The 25,371-nt window shown below is 38.3% G+C and overlaps 2 protein-coding genes across 19 annotated transcripts in view; one reads left to right on the forward strand and one right to left on the reverse strand.

The window, feature by feature from the left end:
• Positions 1-25,371, reverse strand: part of KHDRBS2 (KH RNA binding domain containing, signal transduction associated 2) — a 333,019-nt gene that overhangs the window by 257,473 nt on the left and 50,175 nt on the right. For all 18 annotated transcript variants that reach the window (XR_010997053.1, XR_010997051.1, XR_010997052.1 and 15 more), the window contains exon 2: positions 15,631-15,758. Coding sequence is in view for 7 of the 18 variants with exons in the window: in XM_068183721.1 (XP_068039822.1) it covers positions 15,631-15,758 (128 nt within the window). In the remaining 11 variants the exon portion in view is untranslated. The remainder of the gene's footprint in view (positions 1-15,630; positions 15,759-25,371) is intronic.
• LOC137470419 (arginine/serine-rich protein 1-like) lies at positions 19,179-21,044 on the forward strand. The gene is made up of 2 exons (XM_068183718.1): positions 19,179-19,465; positions 19,681-21,044. Exon 2 carries the CDS (start codon positions 19,687-19,689, stop codon positions 20,878-20,880), a length of 1,194 nt encoding a protein of 397 aa, XP_068039819.1. The 5' UTR covers positions 19,179-19,465; positions 19,681-19,686; the 3' UTR covers positions 20,881-21,044.

Below are 25,371 nucleotides of genomic sequence, written 5' to 3' on the forward strand. Positions count from 1 at the left end.
ATAGTGATTTCTTTTTCCAGAACTATAAAAACTTATGAATAATAAATCACATAAAAATCTTGGACTGAAATATTAACACTTTTTTTTTGCCTTCTTTCCTATGCATAAAGAAACAATATCAAATGTTGTCCCTCTTACCTGGGAGAGCAATATTTATCTGTCAAAGAACACTTGTTTAATCATAGACTTAAAAAGTGAAAGGAACTAAGGAGAGAAATAAGGAAAAATCCAGGGGAAAAAATGATTTAAAAATGGAGAAGTGGGTAGAGTGAACAGGTCAACATCACATTCCCCTCACTCTGCTCACATTCATGTGTTAAGCTACCATTTGTTAATATTAAATAGATTCAGTTTTTATCCACATTTCCCTAAACAAACTGGTTTAGTGATGTTGCAAAAACACTACCCTATGCACAGTTCTGATAGAAACATTCAAAATAACAACTGAACAAGGGTTATGTTTACCAAGTGATTTTATTATCTTTTTAAAATCAAAATTTGAGGAAAATTATGCCAAAAAAATACATACTAACAAGGAAAACTTTCATTTCTAATTTATGCAGTTTACATTGCATATGAGTAGGAGGCAGGTTTTTTAATTATTCAGTGGTGACAAGCTTCTGTGTGAAGAGAAGGATGTGGGATGTCAGGAACTAAAAAGAAGGAAAGAACCCATGAATCTCTCAGGGGTCTGAGAATGGGAAACCCATGACAGACAGAATTTTGGAGGTCATTAAAGTGTTTCATTGACAGTACTCCTGAGAATGACAAATACAGTTCCTTAACAGAAGATGCATAAAATACTCTAGTGAACAACACTAGAGCAGAGTCAGAAGAAAATAAGTATGTTGTAAGAGTAACAGCATATGCACAAATGAACAGCTATATCCATGGACTACTGAATTTGTTACACTGTAACTTACCACATGTAAATACCAAAACCATCCAGAGATGCTGCAATATTAGCGCCTATACATAAGAATCTCTGAAATACCCATTTCTTCTTCCTGTTACAATGTATTATTGAGGCCATCAAATAATTTTTTTTCCTTTCATTTCCACAAGGATAAAGGTGTACCTGAAAAGAATAAAGGTGACCATATGTAGGTCATGCATAGAAATGCTACAAATATTTAGGCAGGACAGAATACCATATATAGTAGTATAGAATAGAGTACTACATATAGAATTCTGCAATACTACAAGAACCCATATCAATTACTGTTAGGAAAACATAAAAGAAGGGCTAGGTCTTATAAAGAGACAAATTAGTCTATCTGAAATAGACAGATGGGAAGACAAGAGTGTGCGAAGGATAACTAACTAAAAGATGGACAAAAACACATAATCAGGTGTCTGCTATATAATGAATACAGAAAGTAAAAGGGCAACACCTGTTAGGCAGTCTGGCATCCATAAAGTTTTACAACTAGCAAGAAGCCAAGAGAAAAAATGTGCCCTTGAGATTACTGGGACTGCATCTGGTGATGACTTGGCACTTCACATGCAAGGCATTGCTTAAGACTGTGCTTTTTCACACTTGTAATTTGCTATGGATAGGTATAGGCAGATGTCTTGTAATATTTTTAAATATATCTGAAAAAGCAAGGAGTTAACTTTCTTTAAACTGGGAGAAATCTGTGTGTAGATCACACACCTAAAAATGCACCACTTACTTATAGTGTCCTAACAGCTTGGAAAAACAATCATCCATGGTAGCTCCTTTCCAGCAAGAGCATCAGCAAACAGCCTTTAGAACTGCACAAAGGGATGCAAAGTAAGAGTACAGAAAAGTCTGCAACAGGAGAGAGAGACTTGCAGTAGTTAATTATCAGCCACTTTATGCTGAGGGGACAATTGCTGCTTTGGTTTGTGTGTCCTGTAACTCAGGACAGCTGATGAAAATGTAATTATGTATTACTCACCATTATGTATAACTCATCCTATATTATTTATAATTTCAGCTCCCACTGAATTCTAGTTTATGGCCTCAAAAATTGCTCTCATAGTTTGTGTCTTACTGGGCAAATAACTGGCATTAGCAGTGGTCAGTGGTAAGTGAAGATGTCCTGCTATCCCTACAGAGATGCAGAGCTGTGACTGCCTGCTCATGAGTCCTACAAGGCAGTCACCTGTGCTTCTTTCCCCTGCCAAAATCCATTCAGGTCTGCTGCTTATAGCTGCCTACACACAGAGGCAATGATGGACTTGAGGGAGTGCTTTTCAATTTCCAGTTCTGGACTTCCCTAACCAGTGACATGAGAATATGTGGGAGTTTTCAGAGTCACACAGAATTGAGAAGGACCATGTGGATCACTGAGTCTGAACACACACTTGTACTACACAGTAGCTCACAAAGTCTCTCTTTCTCCTACACACAAAAAGACACAAAACAGTCAACAATGACCCATCATAGACTTAAGTCTTAGAACAAAAGACCAAGAGCCAGAAACCATAGTAGGCACAAGAAGAAACAGCAGCTCTCAGAAAAATGCCACCATTAGAAAAATATTCCAAAATATTTTAAAAGGATTATGGAAATGATGCTGCCAGCCCTGCTATATGTCATTTTAGCTCTCCATTTTGTACTAAATCTGTTTTCAGATCTAATAGCTGAAGTCTGCCACACTGTCATACATACTGATAACTCCTATCTTACAGTGTATATAGATATCAATCTAGAGCTGGCAAGACTACTTCTATAGCACATAGGGCTTGTGTACTGTTATTTTAAAATAATGAAAAGGAAAAATAGCAAATAGCCTTTTTTACTGGCAAAACTTGTTATCCATTAAGCCATTTTTATGGAATGTGGTTTTCAAGAATATTCTGTTACACACCTAAGAAAGAAAGAAACACTGACATACTTCAAGACTTTTAAGACAGAAGAAGAAAAGTATGGAGTAGCAGTAAAGCATTACTAAGAGGATACCTCAACAAGAGGTGGGAAGCTTTACAAAAGAATCTAAGATCTGTAACCCTTAAGGATGCACTGGTTTGTTAAACACGTAGAGCTTCATGTTTCATGTTCTCTGTTCCTTAAACCTCATCAAAGGAGTCCAGTCTGTGATCCTCTGACTTTGAGCAGACTGTTGAGCCTAGTAAGATGAAAATCCCAATTTTTCAATATTTTTTCTAATATTATTTCTAATACTTACAAAAAAAAGCGTCATCCCTTAATTTAAGGCATTGAATGTCAAAGGAAAATGATGGAAGAGGTGTGAAAAGGGGAGAAGAAAACTGTCTTACACTAGAAAAACTAGAAGGTAATTTATGCAATCAACTCATCATTACAAGTACTTGAATCTTTCCTTTCCTTGAAGACACTAATGCCATAGGTAAAACATTCAGGAATCCCCAAGAACTATGCATAATATGTACAAAATTAGGTTGGACAAAGCATACAAACTGGAGGTACTAAACCATTATTACAAATCAACTGAAATAATCAAATCACTTCAGTCACATATCAGAATAGATCTCCAGTAGTCATGAATTCTGCTTGCTTCAAGGGGAATATGGTAGTATTTGAAAGTCTACCCACAAGTAAAGATTCTTTGTTTCCCACAAAATTATCTGGTATACATCAAAAATGAGTATTTCAATAAATATCCACAGTCTTGTGCTCCCAGCTAAGTGACAATAGATCCCTCCCCGTGTAGTCTGGTTATACATGCCAACATACTGTGTCAACTTCAGGGAATAAATACTGGGATATTGAACTGTTGTTCATTTATACTATTGAAGATTATTTGAAAATATTATTTCTATATCCTTGATACAGAGTGCTTGAATACTTTCTCTAGACTGCATGAGCACATCTGATGTTGGATATCATCTATGTATAGTTAGTTTGTTTTTAAGCCATGGAATTAAGTATTATTCACATACACATTCCTATATGCATATTGCTCAATTATAGATGATGAAATTACATTCCCTACATGCACACACTATAATTTGTGAAGCAGTAGCATAAAAGTTAGCGACCAAAATTTAAGCTTCAGCAGAAGTTAACTGTATCTTTTCATTTCTTATTTGTATTGTATAATTGCTATGTATTTCTTCAAAATATTAACTAGAGACAACTTACTCTCCAACAAGAATGATAAATACAATGCATGTGACTCTATCACCTCATGATTAATAGGGTCTTTTTTATTCATGAAGTCAGATGTCAGACTCAGTTGAAAAATGTGTATCATCTTATATGTATTTATTCCAAAGCCTACTAAAATTACTTTCCACTGCTACAGATGGATACAATAACAACCACTTTTCACTGTTTTTTGAATTAACACAAGATGTATGTCAAATGATGACCTTAAACTTCCCGAGTTGAAAATTTCATTTAAAACTTGACAAATACACTGGATGCCAGAATAACACAGTAATAACAATTCACATGAAATCTACTACCTCTTCTAACCACACTCCTCAAAAAAAATCCTTAAAGCTTCAAAATAGCCACTGGCCTTCTGTTGCCTGGAAAGAAAAATTGTACATTTTTTTCTTTGTTTTCTCATAATATTTTTTTTAAATATTCTTTTAATTTTAAACCAGTGTACTATTTTCCTTTATAACTTACTGCAAATTTAGCTGATAATAATTATTGGAAATACTGTTCTTGCTATTCTTCCGCAAATGTCTGAGAATATTTCTCCTGTCACCCAGGAAAAATTTAGGATGTGCCCATGATCAGTTCCTCACCAAAACAGAGTACCTGATTTTCCTTCTAAATTATAGAACAGTAATAAATGAGTTTTACAGAAAAATTACAATTAAAAATTGCCTAAAAATTAAGGTGAGCAGATAATAGGTACATCACAGTATCTTCTGGGTCCTGTATGTGCTGGTTTTCATTGTAAGCCACTGTACTGGCTGATAAACCACCCACTTCAACTCAGCTCATTTCTTGAATAATTAACAGACTCCAGTGGCTGCAAAACTAAGAAACTTGAAGAGAAAGTGAAGTTATACATTAGTGAATCAAAGTCTATGTATTTTACCACTCAAGCCCTGAATGAAGTATTTGATATTTCTGACACTTCTTACATACAGATATAGCAGACTGTGCAACAGAACTAGCCTGTGATTCCTCCTGATTTTCCTAGTTAAAAAAGTATGAATGAGGAAATTGTTCAGAAAACAAGAAAGAGTGTACTTACTGAAGAAAAAATAATTTACTCATTCATGTTAGAGACTATTTTTCAACATATTTCAGGTTACTTTAGTTAGCAGAATAAGGCATTGATGCTACAGTTATTTCTTTCAGGCAGAAATTAACTGTTGAAGAGAATGTGTTCACAATAAGTCTGAACAGTAACTCACAGTAGATTCTACAGTATCCCTTTTTTTTTGCACTTTCCTTGCTGTAAGTGAAGTCTTTATTCTAGAAAAAATTATCTATTTTTATGTATCTGAAGAATGTTCCTAGTGTCTTCAGTAAAACTAAACAGATCACATAAAAATCTAAAATATATATAAAATCCTTGCAATTCCATCATGAAATTCCTAATTCCCAATTATCTCAAGCTTTTACACTTGAGAACTATTTATTTTTAATGTCACTTCAGACGAGCACCTGCTTCCATAGAAATCTCATTTGAATAAGAAAACCACATCCCCAAAATCCAACAAAACAGCTTAAATTTTAAATTACTTGGTGTAATTTTGTCTGCTACATGGTGTAAATCACAAGAACTTGTAACTAAAGCAGGACAATTCAGGAAGACAAAACCCACCCGAAATGTGATTTATACACTTGGACTTAAAGTGCTTATTTTTGCAAAGTTTAGAGACAATAGTTGCTGTAAATAATGATCATCTTCACTGTCTTCCCACCCAGACATGATATTAAGGTTTTCTGGAAAACTTAATTTTCCATTAAAGAAATATCTAAATACTATCACGAGTAAGAAGAGAGTTTCATAAGCAGCAACTGTCAGGTGATGTTTTGGCAATAAAGCCACCAAGCATCAGTGTTTTAAGTTTCATATGTGAACACATTTATCTAGAAAGATATACTGTGATTTCTGTTATCTGTTAAAGTACTTTGATACCTGGGAAATCTGCAGATAACCTGCCCACTTTGGTATGTTGATTATTTTTAGGCAACATGACAATTCACAGAACATGCTTCACTGAGAATGCAGACTCCTGGGTCTGAAAATCACCACAACAAAAAACCACTGCCTTGCATCATGCTGGGACATGACATAAAACATGGTCTTAATTGTATCCACTTTTTTATTTATATGTAAAGTTTTTTATAGTATCTTAAAGTATCTGCTACCTATGTGATGCACTGAGATAAAGTTTTACAGCTTACACAGAAAGAATTCTATTTCTTCCAAATTCCACTTTCATTCAATCATAAAAATAAGTATTTAAAGCAATGTGATAAAGAACAGCCTAAGGCTATAAAATCTGAAACAATATTCCCAGTATATAAGAAAAAAAAAAAAACCTAAAAAGACCCAGCAAGAATTCATTGCTGGTAAAATCAGTAATAAATTGTTCTCTTTCAGAAAAAAAAAAATGCTTTTTCTGGCTTTCTGCTATTTCTTTGTCTCATGACAGAGAAATAATTTATTCCAAACTAACACTAGATTTCTTTAACTTCTGAGAAACATGTTTATTCTTATTATCATTATTGAACAATTCTCTATAGTCTGTATAATTTTTCTTTTAAGCATCAAACAATTTTTCTTCTTACATTAAGCATTGCGTCAGTGAATTTTCCTTGGGTAAAATAAACCAGGTGAAGAAGATCTACTTCTCTCTTGCTGAGTTGACATAGACAATAAATAGTTTGTCTCATCAGTAGATTGTCTATCAGCTTGGAAACCAGTGTTTAGTGAGCAAATGGTGTGCAATTATGCTATGTATGCCATGGTGGACATTTCTGGTAGTAGAATAAGTCATAGGTGACAATATTTACCTTAGTGCTACCCACTCCTTGCTTCAGTAACAGGATTATGATCTCGGAAGAATGGAAACAGATTTCTGTTATAGTTGTCACCTGCTCTAAATCCATCCTGTTGGAACAAAACTGTGACTTCATCTCTAGGAAAAGTGATAGAAGAATTGTCTCCTCCTTGTGTTCTTTTAAGAACACGTGAGTGACAGAACTATGAATTGTTACATTTCTTGAAATGAAAGAGGGACACCATGGCTTCCTCCCAGTGTGTAGTATTTTGCTTCTTACTCGCAATCCCAAACCACGGATATGTAACAGTTAAAAAAACCCACAAATAACCTGTGGTAACCACAGATAAATTGGTGGTTCTACTGTTGATAGAAAAATCTAAATCTATCAAGTGAACATGTTTGCAATTGATTCTTTGTGCTCCTGAAAATGTTTATATATTGATGCTACTACCAAGCTATGTAGGTTAAAAATGGAAGGCATATTTTTAATAAGTTTTAATAAAACACAAACAAGCACATATATATGTATTCTAATAAAACATGAAAGATACATTTATGAAACAGATTTCTTCACTATTAGAGCCTATCTTTTGCATTTGCATTATGTGAAAGTGTCACCTGATTATTTTGTTTGCTCAATGTGAGTAAAAAACAAAACAGGAAAGAAGGTGGCTGAGGTCAAACATGCTCTAGGCTAAATACCTGCAACTCAGCAAGTAAGAGCATTTTCAGCAAAAATTTCTTTCATTACCATACTCCTCCATATAGCAACATGGTTTAAAGTTTTCTGATTATGTGTGGGAAGCTTGAGAAAGAGTGAGAAAGCCACCAAAATCTATGACGTTGCAAAAGAGTTACAAAACCATTCAAAGGACAGTTCTGAAGAAGAAGAAAACCTTGTCACTGAACTAACCAGTCCAGAAAATTCACATTCACTCTGCTTGGGGCACACAGGCTCTGGAGAAGGCTGCTTGTATGTCCTTGTTGCTGTAATTGGCCTTCTCCTATGTGAGGAGACATACATGACCCATGGGGGCATGTAATTTCCAAGCCTTTCACAGGGAATTAAGGCAAGGTGATCACCTACCTGGTGCAGTCTTTTTCCCTACTACTATTGATCTCAAAACTTGACTTCAACTCAGTTTGCAAGAGGAGGCTATTTCAAAGACAAGTAAGATCTTTGAAGTTTGGAGAGCACACAGAGCTGGATAGAAGAACATGTTCAAACTGAGGCAAAGGCTGTGCCTTATGCTCATACTGTAGGAGATCAGAAAACCCATAAAGGACAACATTTTTGTCATTATACCCATAAGCAAAACACCAAATCAGAGCTCACAACTAAGCAAAAGACACAGATGCACTCAAAAAGCTTCCTTAGCTCTGAAGTTCAAGGAACTGCTTGTGTACTTAGGTCCCATCAAAACCTGAATTGTTCTATGATGAGCTCTATTACCTCCTGTCTATTCATTAGGTCTATTGCAAAAGGATCAAGGCAGAGTTTTATCTCTTGTGTTAATATTTTATAAGTAATTTTCAAAAATTAGATGAGAGTTATTATAAATTACATTAATGACTACTTTGAAGTGACCTTGTAACATACTTGAACAGAGGAAAAAGCCTAAAAAGCCACAAAACAGATTTCATCTTCAGCTTCAAGAGGTAAAAACATATTTCAGGAGTGTCTGTGTAAGACAAAGCAATATATTTGCTTTCCAGAACTGATTAGCCCACACAGATTCTGCACTTACAAGACGTTTGATGAGTTTAGACTAGAATAATGAAGGCAGATGAAACAATGAACAGCAACTACCTGTTGCAGCAATTTTGAAGTACCCAGTGTGCATTTTTTCCGTTAAATATTGGATCTTTTTTCAATGCTTGAAAGGAGGTAAATATTCATTTTAAGCGCAACTTTAACAAGCTTCCAAAACATTCTTAAACCATACTTTGCTTAGTTATCAGTTTACTGTTCTTTCATTCTCTGCTAGCATATAAGACTTTAACATACAAAAAAAGCATGACATTTATACTGCACTGTATTTCCTTATTAAGACCATTACTACTACTATTATTATTATTAAAAATATGTGTATGAACTAAAATAAGTAAAATCTCACATCCTATATGATAGCAGCATTTCAAATGGAAAAGCTGTATTGGATATGGCTGACTGGATTTAATTTTCTTCATTACAGACAGTAAGGTGCTGTGTTTGGGATTTGTGCTAGAAGTGTTGATAGCGCTACAATGTTCTACCTATTGCTTGCTCACATTACGAGTTTTTCAAACTTCAATTTTTAAGGACATAGAAAAGCTCAGACACATAATAGAACCAATCTGCCATAAAGTCTTTTCCTCTACTGCCCTGCAACTTTAAGATGTTGATGTTATAAATGCTAACTAATGTAACTGGCAACTGATCCTCTTAAAAGCTAGAAGTAAAAAAGTAGTAACAAGTCATTCAAACCTGATCATAAAGAGGTGAGCTTTTTGATCAGTACGTATCACCGGCTTAGTTCTGCTCCTGTTGAAGTCAAGAGTACTGTGAAAAATCTCACCCTAACCAACAGTCTGCTTTACAGTTCTCATGAAGCTTAGGTCCAATTTGAAAGCTTTAGTAGATATGATTCACTGTGTATTTAATTTTTACTGTTCACTACATTATTATAGTCCTTAAAAAGCAACACGAGTAAGTGGAAGTGAGGTAGATTCTATTTCTTATCATAAATCATCAACAGACTTGCTTGCTGAACTCCCCTGAGATACCAAAAGCACATTCCTTTGAAAATACTGAACTTGTACAAATGACACTGAAGACAAAATTTAGCCCTCAAATCCTCCATTAATACCAAGAGCAGAGAAAGAAACAATGCTGCTGTAATTGCAAAGAAAAACCCCAAGTATCTTTGGGTGTATGTTGAGCACATGTCCACTATCAATCATACACAACCAGCGTAACATGAAATCATGCTCCTGATCAGAGCTGTTGGTTTAAGCAGGGTGAATTCCTGCCCACTTGCACACTTATTTTATTAAAGCAGTGTTATAAACTATATATTTCTTTCCCCCTCAGATAGGAATAGTAAAATAGAGAGGAATATTCAAGTTTTGGTGGCCTAGAAAACATGAGTCATGACCAGCATTCCCAATGGGGAGTGGCTAGGACTTATCTGTATTTCACACAGTTGCTACCAGCTACCAACTTTCTCCTGCTCATATTTTAATTTGTCCCATTTTCTACTTACATTGTGTTTTCTAGACTGTCAGCTCCTTGGAGAAAGGCCAGTGTACTTATTAAGTGTACTGAGCACAAAGGGTGTTTCCATCTTAGTTTTGGCCTTTGAGTGCTCTGCAATACGAAATGGTAAATTCTAACCACTCTAAAAGTCTGTCTTGAAATATGGAAGGCAATACCGCATTCCAGTATAACAGCACTGAGTAAATCCCAGTAAATCACTAAGCAGCAATTTTGTGTCCTTGCTTGTAATTTCAAGAATGAGTTTAGGAAGAAAACAGTAAAGGATGAAGGCTGAACTATGTATTTTCATGTATAAATAAAGGAAGATACCTGTGAGAAATCTTTCACCATCATGCAATCAAAGGTAGGGAAAGAAGCCCTAATGTTGGGAATATTTTTTTGCATTACTTGTTTTTAACTATGTTAGTGCTGTTTTAACTACATTGCTAAAGATTTATACAGCCATGGATAGTTAAATGAAACAGAAAGGCAAATCTCTAAATTCTATCTGAAACACACTTCATTCTTTGCAGTCAGGAACAACTTTACGAAACAATTTTTAAAGAGGTCCGTACAGAGCAGCACTTCTCAGCATAATAAAGAAGGCAGTTAATGCTGTCAAAGCTGATTTCAACAGCAGTATTATGAAAATAAATAAAGCATTAACGAAAACGGGGACAGAAATTATTTTTTACATAATAAAAGGTATTTCCTGTAACCATTCAAGAGCTCTGCAAGATTGGCATTGGCCCTAGAAGCGTTAGACTCAGGGTTCATTTCCCGAACTTACCTGGAAAAGGTAAGTAGAGAGATGGATGAAAGATCAGGTCCTAAGTAGGTGAGGGGGAAAAAAGAAAATGTGTGTGATATTTTTTTTCATGTATTTTACTGAAAGTACAGCTAAAGTGTTTGTCTGGATTTTCCAAATGTTTGTTGACATTAAATGGAACAGAAGATCTGTATCTATTTTGGTTCTTGAGTACAATCAGAAATACTGAGTACTGCACTGAATAGTAGAATTGCACCACTTTCAAGAAACTTTTGGAGAAGTAGAATGAGATTTTGAGGTTTGAGTAGTTTTGCTTTTTCTCTCAGCTTAAGCACAGGAAGATAACTACTTTTCCAACTTTCCTTTCTTCAAGTGTTCACATATTTCATTTCACTTTTCAGAATTAGTTGGACAGTTCATACAGAAGTGATTTAAAGAAAATATCTTGGTTATAGCTACTTATTTGAAGCAAAAAAGTCAACAATACTGAAAAACTATAATTGAAAGCTTGAAAAATTCCTGCTGGTCTATCTGAAATAATGATCAAAATTGAAACTATACATTAATAGGGAATTTGGTAAGAAGCGGAACTGAGATATTAGAAAATTCAAAAGATCCTTCTTCTAATAAGTGAGTGCTTAATAGGGCCTGGTATTTCATTGCTGAATAATATTTATTCAAGTATCTTTTCAGTAGATTATTATGAATCTTAAGTACATTTTATATAAATTTTCTGGAATAATTTTCTGTATATCAGTGACTCCAGAAATTGAAATTTAATGGAAAAATCAAATACTAATAAATTCTCGATTAAACACAGTACCTAAAGAAGTTTTTGCCCCTATTATTCCTGGTGTTGTGTAGATCAGAGATTCTGAGTGACAATTACACTTGAATTTGAAAATTGAATTGACCTCAACTAAAAGGAATTTTGAAACTTCCCCACACATTTATAAAGCAAAAAGCATTACTTTGTTACAATGATGCATGTTTAGTTATTCCATTAAGACCAGGCAGAGATAGAAATCACTTTCTTCGAAGTCTGGATCTGTGTTTTGGATTTGTGCTGAAAACAATGTTGATAAAATAGAGATGTTTTTGATATTGCTGAGCAGCATTTACAGTGTCAAAGCTTTTCTGCTCCTCATCCCAGCTGACCTGCGAGCAGGCTGGGAGTTCTCAAGAAGTTGGGAGGACATTGACTCCAAATAACAATGGGATATCCCAAACCATACAGTGTCACGACCAGCAAATAAAGGTGGGAGAAGGAGGAGACGTGGAGTGATAGCATTTGTCTTCCAAAGTCACCATTAAATATGATGGGGCCCTGCTCTCCGGAGATGGCTGAACACCTGCCTATCCACGGGAAGCAGTGACGACATTCCTGATTTTGCTTCACTTCCATGCACAACTTTTGCTTTAGCTGTTAAAGTCTCTTGTCTCAACCCACTGTCACTATTCCATCTCTCTCCCATGCCACTGGTGTAGGAGTGAGTATCAGCATGGAGCTTGGTTGCTGGTTGAGGTCAAACCAAGACAGATGCACTGCAATATTTAAGACTTTTATACACATACTGTTTATTTTTAACTTGTCAGCTATTTCATATATCTGCACTCACAGAATGAAAAAGAAATTAACAAACTGAGTCATTCCTTAATGGCTGAAACCCAGCTAAGCTGAAGCCAGGATAATGAGGGCAGAATTTCACCAAAGACAGCAACATTTTAATTTACAATGTGTACTGGAGAAGTTTGCAAACAAAAACTTCCTATTTTATGTGCTACATGAAGCGAAGGCTTTAAACAAGTTCTCAAATTCTTAAACTGTGCAAAGGAACAAATTATCAAAGCCCAGTTTAGATGCTCCTTAAACAAGTTATCACAAAAAAAGGTAGGAACTATAGAAAACAACAGAAACCAAACTACAAGTAAGTAAATGGCAAAAATCTGTATTGCCATGCAAATGACAAAGTTTCCCACCAAGTGCCTAAACCGTCACTTTTGTTTTTCAACAACAAGATAATTTCAGATTTTTGGGGTTTGTTTTATATTTTTAAATAACCCACTATTTTCCCATATCTGATGTATTTGAAATAAATTCACACTGATCTGTGCTGAAGTCTTTTTAAACAAACCTTGAGGTATTTTCATGCAAGTCTTAGTTGGAGTTCACATATCGTGAAAGTTAAAAAAATATAAAAGGCATTATGGGACAGAACAAAGGATCAACAAAGATATTGCATCACTGTTTCAAGAGAAATTTTTACTGCATTAAAAATATCTGCTGCACATTGGAGTGTGTGTAAATGAGATGCTGTTTTCACCTGGGCTGCTGATATTTAAGATAACTAATCTCAGAAAAGATCATTGCTGAAGTATCATCTAACACCCCGTCTCTATTTTAAATCCCCATTTTAGAGCAGAGGAAAGAGGCCTGTGTCTTTACCAGCTAGTAACATAAGACAGCTGTTGCTAATCACAGCCTTTAATGTTCTTTTCCTGTTGTCTGCACCAGACTGTGGACACTTGAGTGGAGACAATTTCATAAGACTTATTCTGCAGCTTCAAGAACTATTTAGCCACTAGAAGCCTTTTGTGTTAACTTTTGCTCAAACCTTAAAACACTGCTGCTGACTCTACAGCTGTCATACAAGCTTAGCCTACAGACCATAATAATTTTTAGGCCAAAGGTTTCCTTGGAGCAATTTGTATTTTTACATGAAGTTAAAGTAAGTACAAATGTCTTCCAAGAGCTGCCCTCATTGCTAAACAGAGAGCCTGTAAACTGTTGTTTTAGATGGTTTTTAACTGGGCAGAATTTTTTTTTTTTTAATTTTATACACTTGGACACTTTCTGCATATTTACAGAACCCTGCTTACCTAGCACGGCCCAAAAAAGCTTATCAGCAAACAATGACTGAATGATTTAAAATAATGTTCTTTCAAATAGAAATGACTCCTAAGTGAAATCATATGGTAATTATTTTAACTATTTATAAATACAAGTCCGATAAACTGCTATTATTAACATAGTCTGCCAAATATATAAAACTAATCCTCTTAATTATTTTCTAGTTTTTTTTCATTATAAAGGAAGCTGGAGCAACTGCTGTGTGCTGATTGACTAATGTATACAATTATCCAGAAAAGACAAGACACTAGATCACAGCAATCAGCTGTTTGATATAAAGTGCAAATGCAGTCCTTGAAAGATGGTTCCTACAGACAGTATCAGGAAACCTGCAGTTCTGGGAATAGTTCCATGCCAAGCACAGAATATTGCTAGCAAATCAACTACAGAAACCCTGCAAGAGATTATTCTGCATTACTGAATAAGTATTTCATTTCCATCACACTGATTTCTTTTGCTCCACCACTCAAATGCTGTAAAAATACCTTATATCTTTTACTATTCATTAATATGACACATTCATTAAAGTAAATGAAGCTAATTTAATCATATTCAGGTACTATATTGGATAGATTATGGTGTTTTGTCTTTTAAATAGTTTGTCTTTTATTCTACTGTCTTCATCAAACAGTATTCTGAATAATTATCAGTCTGCTGTTATGAAGTTACAGCACTATTACATCCTGACTAAGAACTTCAGGTCACCTACAGCATTTACACAAAATACCACAAATCAAGGCAAAGCACCTCAGGCTATGCAGCAAGAAAATAATTCCTTATAGCATTGTATGTGTTTCTAAGGTCTTCACCATTTAGATTATTACATCATCTCAGTTTTATATCCACTAGTCAGGAGGTAAGTGTCAGCTGGAATAACTGAATCTCAATTTTTTTAAACCTTTCATTTTATTTGATGAGCTTTTTACCAATTGTAATTTATTGCTCTGATGAAAGTATAAAGCAAAAAGCTCAAAGTGTAATCAAGGCTAATGATGAACCATATATCATGTGATAATAAATCAGCAAGGAAAAAATACTCTGGAGACAAACAGAGATGTTTATCATTTCAGTATGAATATTGTTGGAATAACTGTTTATGTAAAATTAAGAACTGTACAAGAAAACCAAACAAACACCCAAGTCCCAAAAAAACCAATATTCTTTTATAAAAAAACCAAAAACATCCCATAAGCATCTAAATTTTGCAAGAAATAAAATCCTTTTTCTGCATTAAAGTATATAACAATGAGAATTAATAAGAAAGTCTGAGATGCTAAAACATTCGTTTTTTATAAACAGCAATGAACACTGTCAGTCACAGCCTGCAGTAATCCTGACACTTGATCTTGTAAAACTTACTACACCAGAGAAAATCCCCCAACTCTTCTATGAGGAAGCTTTTCGGAGTTACTGGAACATTTTTTTCTTGGGCAACTGGTATTTTATTTTATAAAAGGATGATATATTAAAAAAAAAAAAAAAACAACAAAAAAAAAAACTGAGAAAAAACCTCAGCAGTTTGTGTAAGGACAAAACCTACCTGAATTTGAAAAAAAATCTCATTCACTTTAATTGCTTTCCTGAAAGGCCTCAAGACAGAAGCTAAAAAGCTAAAACACTTAATAGATAACAGACACATTTAAATAGGAGCTTAATTTTTTTTGTTGTTTTTAATACCACAAAGCCTGCATATTATGACTCAATAAAAATGGTTGTGTGTAACATTTTCATCATTATATTAATATATATTAAACAAGTATTAGACTAGATTTACAGTACCTTTGGATATTGTTTGACAGGGATCAGAACTCTCTCTGACAGCTTTATGTTTTTGTTGCTGATAACATCAAGGTACTTCTTTTCTTCATCTTCCTTCTTGCCTTCTGAACCCTGAAATTTTTCCATTTCTGAAAAATATCACAAAAACAGAACAATCAGTGACATGGTACTTGTCATCCTTAGGAAGTTTAAACTTACACATTCCTACCCAGACTGTGCACTGAACACCAGTGATGTCTGCACTCACACGACAGGGACTGCTGTCTTTAGGAGAACCTGGACTCTCAGCAGTGCTGAGAGGCAGAGGTGACAGTCCACAGGTCACACTCCACAACTAATTCTCCCCCAGCTGAAAGGAAAGCCAAATGATCTCAGCAGGAGCAGGAATAGATGAGGCTTACAATTCCAGCTGTCAGTCTTTTAAAGGGAATAACATCATCACAGCTCAATGCTTTGTGTAAATGTGACCTGCCAGAACTAAGCTGGATTCTAACTGCAATAGCTAACTTTCTGAACAAATACTAGAAAACTGAAGAAACTTCTTGCTGTTACTGAGTTTCCATTCAAATACTTCTGAATTAAAGATAAGAAATAAAGTTAACTCTTGCTCAAAAAAAATCTTCAATTAAGAAATGCCATAAAAACCATGAGATATGTGTATATATATATATATATATATATATATATATATATATATATATATATATATATATATATAAAAATTGATAACCTGTAAAACATTCCAGAATTTACAATTTAAAAAATAAATTAATAAAAATATTTTCGGGTAGAATAGTTCAGAATTCTTTATTCCCTAATGCTCTATAACCAATGGATAACAACAAATAACTGAATTATTCATCCTGTGAAGATCATCTTATATAGTACCTGAGAGCTCCCTGACAATAGAGGTACTGTAGAAAAAGCTGCTTTTGCCGCAGTGACATCATTGACAGCACAGAAAATGGCAATGCTTCTAATGAGCTAATTATAACTGAATTAGAGCTGAAAGAGGACAGCTGTGGATCTCAGAAACATACTGCTTCAAGGATGGGAAAGCAAGAGTGGAAAGGAGGAACACAGTCACAGCACGCTCTAACATTCATATACAAGTTTCTTTGATTTCCAACAAGCATAAAGAAAAAATGTGTTGAAAAGAACAGCCCATGTCATGATTTGTTAATAAATGTTTATGCTGCTTTTATGAGATCAAATAATTTATTTAAAGCCTGCACCAGCAGACAGTTCTCTAATGATACAGTTATAAGCTCTTTTAAAACCACCCAGAGAACACACCTGAAAGACCTCAGATGGGATATACATTCAATAATTTAGGATTAAAAAGTTATTTACAATCACTAAAAGCATCAGAAGAACATTTCATTATTGTAAAATACTTGAACACGCAAAAAAAAAGTGGTATGTTGCATTCAGTGGAAGATTAATCTGGAAAGCAGCAAGAATCAATTACGTAAGTAAAACGCTTGTTTTGGGCAGGTTTAATAGATAAAAAGTTATTTGAAAATAGATCAAATGCAATTATACAAAGGGGTGTGCTGTGGGGGTACAGAGGGGAGAGACAAAGGTGCATAAAGAGGGAAAAGTGTTACAAGCACAGTAAGTAATAAATGAAATAAAGGAATTTCCCAAATGTATTGTGAACACAGTACTGAATTAGATAATTCTAAAAGGCAGATGGGGAAAGTCAATCTACATATACACATACATTTCACTAGAACCATGGAAGTTTAAGTTGGAGAAGACCTTTAAGGTGATCAAGTTCAGCTGTTAATCAAGCTCTGCCAAGTCCATCCTAAACTACATCCCTAAGTGCCACATCTACGTGTATTTTAAATACTTTCAGGGACCGTCATTTCACCACCTCCCTGGGTAATCCGTTCCAATGCTTGATAACTGTTTTTGTGAAGACATGGTTCCTGCTGTCCAACCTGAACCTCCCCTGACACAGCCCGAGGCTATGTCCTCTCATCCTGTCACTACTTGCCTGGGAGAAGAAACCAACCCCCACCTGACTACAACCTCCTTTCAGGTAGTTGAAGAGAGCAATGAAGTCCCCCCCCCACCCCCAGCCTCCTTTTCTCCACACTAAACAACCACAACTCCCTCAGCTGCTCCTCATCACATCTGTGCACCAGACCCTTCCCCAGCTCTGCTGCCCTTCTCTGGACACGCTCCAGCCCCCCAATATCTTTGTGAGGGGCCCAGAACTGGACACAGCATCCAAGGTGTGGCCCCACCAGTGCTGAGTACAGGGGAACAATCACTGCCCTTGTCCTGCTGGCCACCCTACTGCTGATACAGGCAAGGATGCCATTGGCTTTATGAACAACTAACTCTTTCTCCTGGAAAGGTGAAGATACTTAAAAGTCTGTATGGTCAGTAGGGATGGGTACTAAAGCTTAGGACAAAATGCGCCACTTTGAATCGTCTACCAGGCCTTGCAACCAGTGCCAGTCTTGTGCTTTGTTTTCGACTGAGAGTACATGGAAGCTGCAGAATGAAAGTGGCGTCTTTGCTGAAGCTAATGAAAGACTACTTCAGCTGGGCTTGTCAGACTTATGTGAAAAAGAGTTTGTTTATCTACCAAGACTGAGACAAGCTGTGGCACTTTAATTGGTTTCACTCCATGACGAGGGCTGAGCTCTAAAACCCAGAAGAGCCAGTCCCAGCTTATTATGGGAGGCACAAGAAACAGCAGTGGGAAGCTGACTTTCCTCCAGGGAATGAAAGGCAACAGAGAGCCCATTTCAGCAGAGGTCCCACAGCACTTAAGGGCAAACACAGAGAGAGAATCAAATGAGAAGGGATTGTGATGAGGTCCCGGCTGTGAGCCCAGAACTACAGCAGAAGGCAGCAGGGACACTGCCAGGAAGCAGTGCTGACTAGCCCATGACCACAGCCAGACAGCTTTTGAGTATCATCTCCAAGGAGGGAGAGTCCACAATCACCCTGACAGTGCTTGGTCACCCTCACAGTAAAAAAAAAAAAAAGCTCCACAATATATTCAGAGAGAAGTTCTGTGTTCGGGGCACCCCTGAAAAGAATCTGGCTGTGTCTTCTTTGTACCTTCCCTTCAGTTATTGGTATACACTGGAAGAGATCCCCTATAGAGTCTTCTCCAGATCGAACAGCCTGGCAGCCTGGAGGCAGCACCCCTAGCCCTGTCTTTGTAGATCCTTCATCACCCTTGTGAACCCTTACTTGACACTGTCCAGTATGTCTATCTCTACTTATGTGGGGAGCTGCACATTGAACAGACTGCTCCAGTGGAGTATCACCTCTTTTGACCTGCAAAGTTGACTGAGGAGTAAGAAATGCCTTGATCTGGTTTATTTCTAAAACAGAACATAGGGCTGAGTATCATCAGTGTAACCTGTGAATTTATATTTAAAAATATGGCATTAGGATTTTGCTTGAGTGGAGCAGCTGTGTGAGATGAGCTATCTTGGAAGTTTTCATTCCTTAGGGCTGGAGTTTGTGTCTTCTGGGTGCGGTACCTAAAAGCCCCACGTAGTCACCAGGGAGTCATTGTGACACGTGTGACAACAAGCCTTTTGGATGCTTGGGGAAGCCCCAAAAGGCCACAGTGTCTGGCCTCCTCCACTGAGGAGAAACATCTGAATGTGGGGGAGGAAAAAGGACCCCCATCCCATTGTGTGCTTTCTCAGGGCACAAAGATTTGACGGACAAAGATACTGACAGGGCCTGGGGTGCTGGTCCCAGTCTGCCATGCATTGAGGCTCTGTCTGCAGCTGCTGAGAGGCCAGGAATTCCTTTCCCAGTATCCCAGCTCCTGCCTGCACATATCAGAGAGGTCAGCTGCCATCCTGTCTCAAGAGCTAGAACATGCCAAGACACTCAAGTGTTACTCATCTGCCCCAGGATGGTCCCTGGCATTGGTGGAAGCCCAAGTGCTGTACTGAGGCAGAGTGGGCAGTTCTTTAATGCTTGACTTCTCTAGCTTTGCTGCTGGCTGCAGACTGTGTTCCCACACCAGTGAGCACATCAGCTTATCTCTTTGGTTTGCAGGGCAAAATGGCCTCAGAGGAAGACCTGGCAGAAAGCGGCACATCTTCCCCTGCGGCCAGCACCATCCAGGTGTCCCGGGCTGTACGTCCAGGTGCTTCAGAGAACCTAAGGTGCCCAATCTGCCGGGCTGGCATTAATGACCGAGACTCCGTGAGCTGGCGTTGGCACCCTTTCTGTTTTTACTGCATGGTGGAGTGGTTCCACAGAAGAGTGGAGGGCCTGATATGCCAGTCACCTTTCCCACTTACATTCCACAAGGTGGGAGACAGTAACTCTGAGGTGCACTCTTTCGAGGAGTCCGTCAGCTCTGCCAGCCATACTCAAGCAGAGCGAGCTGGGTCCCGCTCTACAGAAAGATGTCAGCATCATTCCCCAGGACGACAGCACCGCAAGTCTTGCAGCAGAAGCTGCAGTGGTAGCTGTGGTGGCAGCCACGGTGGCAGCCGTGGCAGGGCCCAAGAGAAGAGCCAAAGCGGGTATCCAAGGAGGCATCACAGTGGCCACGCCAGGGTCCAGCAGGCCCAGGGCTACAACCATTCAAGCAGTAGGAGACAACGGCAGAGCAGGGCTCAGAACACTGCTCGTGACAAGGGCCGAAGGACCCAACAGCATGTCCGTGCCCTCTCAAGGAGGCGTAAGCGCCGTCAGCAAGAATACCATGTTTCTTTCATAGAACCGAGGGCAATAAGGAGCCGATCCCGGCAGAGATCGCACAGATCTTCCAGCCAAACACTGAGGGAGTATCTAAGGGAGATGGAACGTGATGAGGGACAAGCTCTGAGGCATGACTGGTACATCCGTGCCTCTTCAGGGAGGAGCAGGCGCCAACAGCGGGGGCACCGGCTTTCTTACAGAGAAATGCAGATGACAAGGAGCCAAACCCCACAGAGGTTCCATAGCACGCTGCCCCCAAAGGAGAATCGAAGGAGGATGGAATGCTATGACAGACAGATTGAGCAAGGCATCCATGCCTCCCCAAGGAGGAGTGAGCGCCTTCAGCAAGGACGCCAAGCTTCTTTCATCGAACCACAGATGACAAGGAGCCAGTCCCAGGGGAGGTCCCGCAGCACACAGCACCAAACACTGCAGGAGAATCTAAGGAGGATGGAATGTGACATCTCAGCCTCCTTGGGGTGGCGTGAGGACCATCAGCAGAGACGCCACGTTTGTTTCACTAAACCACAGGTGACAAAGAACTGATCCCCATGGAGGTCCTGCAGCTATGCTGGGCACAACCCTGGTAGCACACTCTACCTACAAGGGAACTACTGTATGCCCTCTTTCCAGTGTCAGGAATGATACCACTTTAGACAAAAACAGCCCCTACTAACCATTGCAAAAATAAAGTCAAATCCAATGCTCAAGCCTGGGGCTAAGGATCTATTCTCCATCAAAAAATGCATCTGAAAATCTAAAGACATCCTTGCAAGGCCTTTCCGGGTTAGGAGGATAACAGGCATGAAACTTCAGCACTGCTTTTGTCATTCTGTTCTGTGGTACCCACTTGTGTATAAAATGGGGTACTGAACATTTTGTATGGGGATGCCTTTCTCTCTATATTGGGTTTCCACAGTGTGATCAACTTTTTCTTGTTTTTGCCCTGGTACCAAAGACACCAACAACTTATTAGGAAATCTCTTGTCCTTCCATACCTGTTTTCTTATGCTTCATCCCAAACATCCCACAGAGTAACTTCACCTGTTACCACTCTTCTCACAATGAAGCAGTGAACAGTGAAGTCAATTTACAATTACTCTATCTCAAAGGCACTGCCTGTAATGCCAATCCAAATCTAATGCCTGGTAGAAAGCCTCTGAAAAGCTTTTCCTTCTCCTTCTTCTTTAAAGACTTTAAAAATAAACCCCAAAGCCTTCATAGAGAAATTTGCCCCCATGCTATGCCCTACACAAAGCCTCAAAGGTTTAATGCCCAGTGTGGCACTACAGGCTACAGGCTCTTCAGACCACTGCCAAAGACTACCAAAGTCATCAAAAAACAGTGTTGCACCAAGAACTATTACTTTTAAGTAAGACTGGAGGAAAAAGAGGAGTCTTCTCAAAAGACTAGAGCAAGACAAACTGTATTCAGTTTTTGTATTGAACTACAGTCAGCCGTTACTGTGTACACTCCTCATGTCACTCCATGACTAGTACCACCACAGAAAAGAAGCATTAAGACAGTCTCATGAAGGAATCCAGGCCAGGATGAAGCTGCCAACTTGCTGGCTCACAGCACTGACACACAGCTAGTTGCTTTAGCTGAAAATTTTTACTTGCCAACTGCAAAAACTATGGTCACCTGCAACACACGCTACAAAAACAGAACCAATGCCTTTAGTGAGATGTTGCACTCATTGCATTCCTCATGCTTGTGTTTAGCTTGTTAGTTTTCTGTGCAGTCACTGATAAATCCCCCAAAGGAAAAGAGGTGGCTGCCACATGGACAATTGACTTGTGGGAGACAAACCTGGCCCTCCATGAGCATATGGAATCATTCAAACCTTCCCATGTCATGAAATCTGGTGGGGCTTTCTTAGCTTGAGTGGTTTTGAGTCAGAACCACAGAACAGTGGAGGCAGGAAAGAACCTGCAAAGATCATCGAGTGCAAGCTCCCCTGCTCAAGCAGAGTCACCAAGAGATTGGTGGCCGCTGGACTACAGCCACATAGCTCTTGAGTTACATTCCTGCACATGTCAAAAAGGTCAATCGCCATCCTCCCCTGAGAGCTGGAACATGCCAACACACTCCAGTGTCACTCATCTGCACCAGGATGGTCCCTGGCACTGGTGGTAGGCCAAGTGCTGTCCTGACACAGAGCAGGCGGTTCTTTAATGCTTGACTTCTGCAGCTTTGAAGCTGGCTGCAGACTGTTCCTAGTGCAGGGGAACGTGTGCTGCTGCTTACAGAAAGCTATAGGCAGTATAGGATTTTGTGACCAGCTGTGTTAGGTCTGCATGGCCTGGTTTTGGAAGTAGGGGGAGCTGCAGGGGTGGCTCCTGTGAGAAACTGCCAGAAGCTTCCTCAGTGTTTGGCAGAGTCAGTTTCCGGTGGCTCCAAAGATGAACATGCTGCTGGCCAAGGTTGGGACAACTATAAATGATGGTAATGTCTCTGTGATAACATGTTTAAGAAGAAACGAAACAAAAAAGGTGAGGCAGTTGTAATTGCAGCCAGAGAAGAGCAGAGTGAGAACATGTGAGAAGAAACACCATGCAGACACCAAGGTCAGTGAAGAAGGAGGAGCAAGAGATGCTCCAGGCACCAGAGCCAAGATTCCTCTGTAGCCTGTAATGAAGGTCATGGTGAAGCAGGCTGTCCCCCTGCAGCCTATGATGACCCATCAGGATGCAGAGATCCATCCACAGCACATGGAGGAGCCTCACACCAGAGCAGGTGGATACTTGAGAGGAGGCTGTGACTACATGGAAGACCTGAGGTGAGAGGGACCCATGCTAGAGTAGCCTGTCCTTGAAGGACTGCACATTGTGGAAAAGTGACCCAGTCTGAGGGGAACTGTTGCCTGTGGGATGGACTCACATTGCAGCAGTTCACAGGGAGTGGCTTCTTGTGAGATGGACACATGCTGGAGAAGTTCAGGGAGAACTGTCTCCCATGGGAGTGACCCATGGTGCAGCAGGGGAAGGATTCCTTACCAGGAAAAGCTGTGGGTGATGAACTGACCGTAACTCCCATTCGCTGTCTCCCTGTGCCGCTGGGGTAGGAGGTAGAGCTGGGAAGGAGTGGGGGCAGGGTGGGGGAAAGGTATTTTTTAGGGTTTTATTTTACTTCTTATTATCCTGCTCTGATTTTGTTAGCAATAAATTCACTTTATATCTCTAAGTTGAGCCTGTTTTGCCTTTGATGGCAATTGATGGGTGTTTTTGAGCCTGTTTTGCCTTTGATGGCAATTGATGGGTGTTTTCTCCCAGTCCTTATCTCAGAGCCCATGAACCCTTCATTACATTTTCTCTCCTCTGTCCAGATGCAAAGGGGAGTGTAAGAGTAAAGCAGAGAATACTGAAAAAGAGCTACTAACTTAGCTTTCCATTTCATAAATCCAAGAAGGAAAAAGAAGGTACTTCTCTCAAAAAAAAAAATCCAAACAAATGGGCTGACAATATGTCCAGAATTTTACAGCTCAAACCATGCATATTTCAGTCATGCAAAAAGAGGCCCTGACTAGAGAAGTATCAGAGACAAAAAGACATTTCTACCTATATCTTTTTAGAGATATTCTTCCCTATGAAAATTTATCTTGAGCTATCTCCAGACTTTGAGCTGTAAAATTCTGGAAGTATTGTCAGCCCATTTATGTGGATTTTTTTGAGGGGAGCACCTTCTTTTTCTTTCATGGATTTATAAAATGAAAAGCTAAGTTTGTAGCTCTTTTTCAGTATTCTCTGTGTTACTCTTACAGTGCCAATAAAATTATGTTAATTACATTTCTCTTCAAAGTCCTTGACACCTATTACAAAACTTCTCTAATGAATATATTTTTTCTATTAAAATTAAGCACCCCAGTGTAAAAACATCCTTTTGCTACACTTAAAGAGTCATGTCAAAACTCTTCAAAAATAATTTTCTTCTTGTCAGTCTGTCCAACCCACCAAAAGTTAGATCTACACAATTCTTTCTGCTGTCAACATTTGCCTCCCACTTAAAGGAATTTTGCAGCCTATCTGGCTTTTCTTGCCTTTGCATTTGCAGTACTGGCACAGCTTCAATCAAGAATCATGGGCTGCTGTTAACAAGGTCAAGCCCTCTGAAACAATCATATGTTTCTATTAACGGGAATGATTTCCGGAATGGGAGTATCACCAAACTCTTGCATGCAAATACTATTATGTATATCAAGCTTATCTAGTACTCAAAGAAGTACACTTTTTCTGCAGGTTAATGAAAGAATGTTTGAACTGTAAGAGGAAGAATGAGACAATGCCAGTGCAAAATAACTACTAAATCACTGACAGCTCTAATTTAGAGTGAACATTTTTAATTTAAGGTTCATTAAAAGATTATACAGTGAGAACTCTGAATACCTAGAACAGTGTTAACAAAAAATCTCAGCATATTTTTAGAAACAGAAAATATTGAAAACATACATGAAGGCTCATTTTCTGTCCAAGGCATTATATTTTCATTGAAAGAAGGGCTATTGGATTTTGAGTCAGGGAAAAACAAAAAGGCAGATGGCTCAATAGTTGAAAAAATTAAATTGAAGTTAATTCGTAAGAAGTGAACATCGTAAGAGGTTTCCAGTAATAAAAACGACATCCAAACCCCTAAGAACTGGTAACTTAAAAGTAAAAACATTGAGTGTACCAACAGTGGTTGGGAGGGGTTATAAGGACAATACAATCAGCCATGAGCACTGAAAAATTAGCCACTGGCTCACTATATTCACCCAGAAACACATTCATATATTGTATTAACAACATTCCTTTATGTACACATACTTGTTAAGTCACACAGCTAGGTGAGATGATTCAGGGAGGGTAAGGGAATAATTCTTCTTACATCAGACACAAGTAAGTCAATACCTCTGCCAGTGATGAATTTAATACCTGTTAGATAATTGTGGGTCAGAACTACATGATTATGTCGTCTGTTCTAGACAAATACAAACTGATGCTTTGTAACTGTATTAACTCAAGCTGAATCACCACAGCTCTCAAGCAAGAAAAGTGGCTA

The sequence above is a fragment of the Anomalospiza imberbis genome, chromosome 3 (genome assembly GCF_031753505.1).
Source record: "Anomalospiza imberbis isolate Cuckoo-Finch-1a 21T00152 chromosome 3, ASM3175350v1, whole genome shotgun sequence".
Taxonomy (NCBI): Eukaryota; Metazoa; Chordata; class Aves; order Passeriformes; family Viduidae; genus Anomalospiza; species Anomalospiza imberbis.

Excerpts from the sequence above, each read along its gene's own strand:
- LOC137470419 (XM_068183718.1), top strand. The coding sequence starts at position 19,687 with ATGGCCTCAGAGGAAGACCTGGCAGAAAGCGGCACATCTTCCCCTGCG.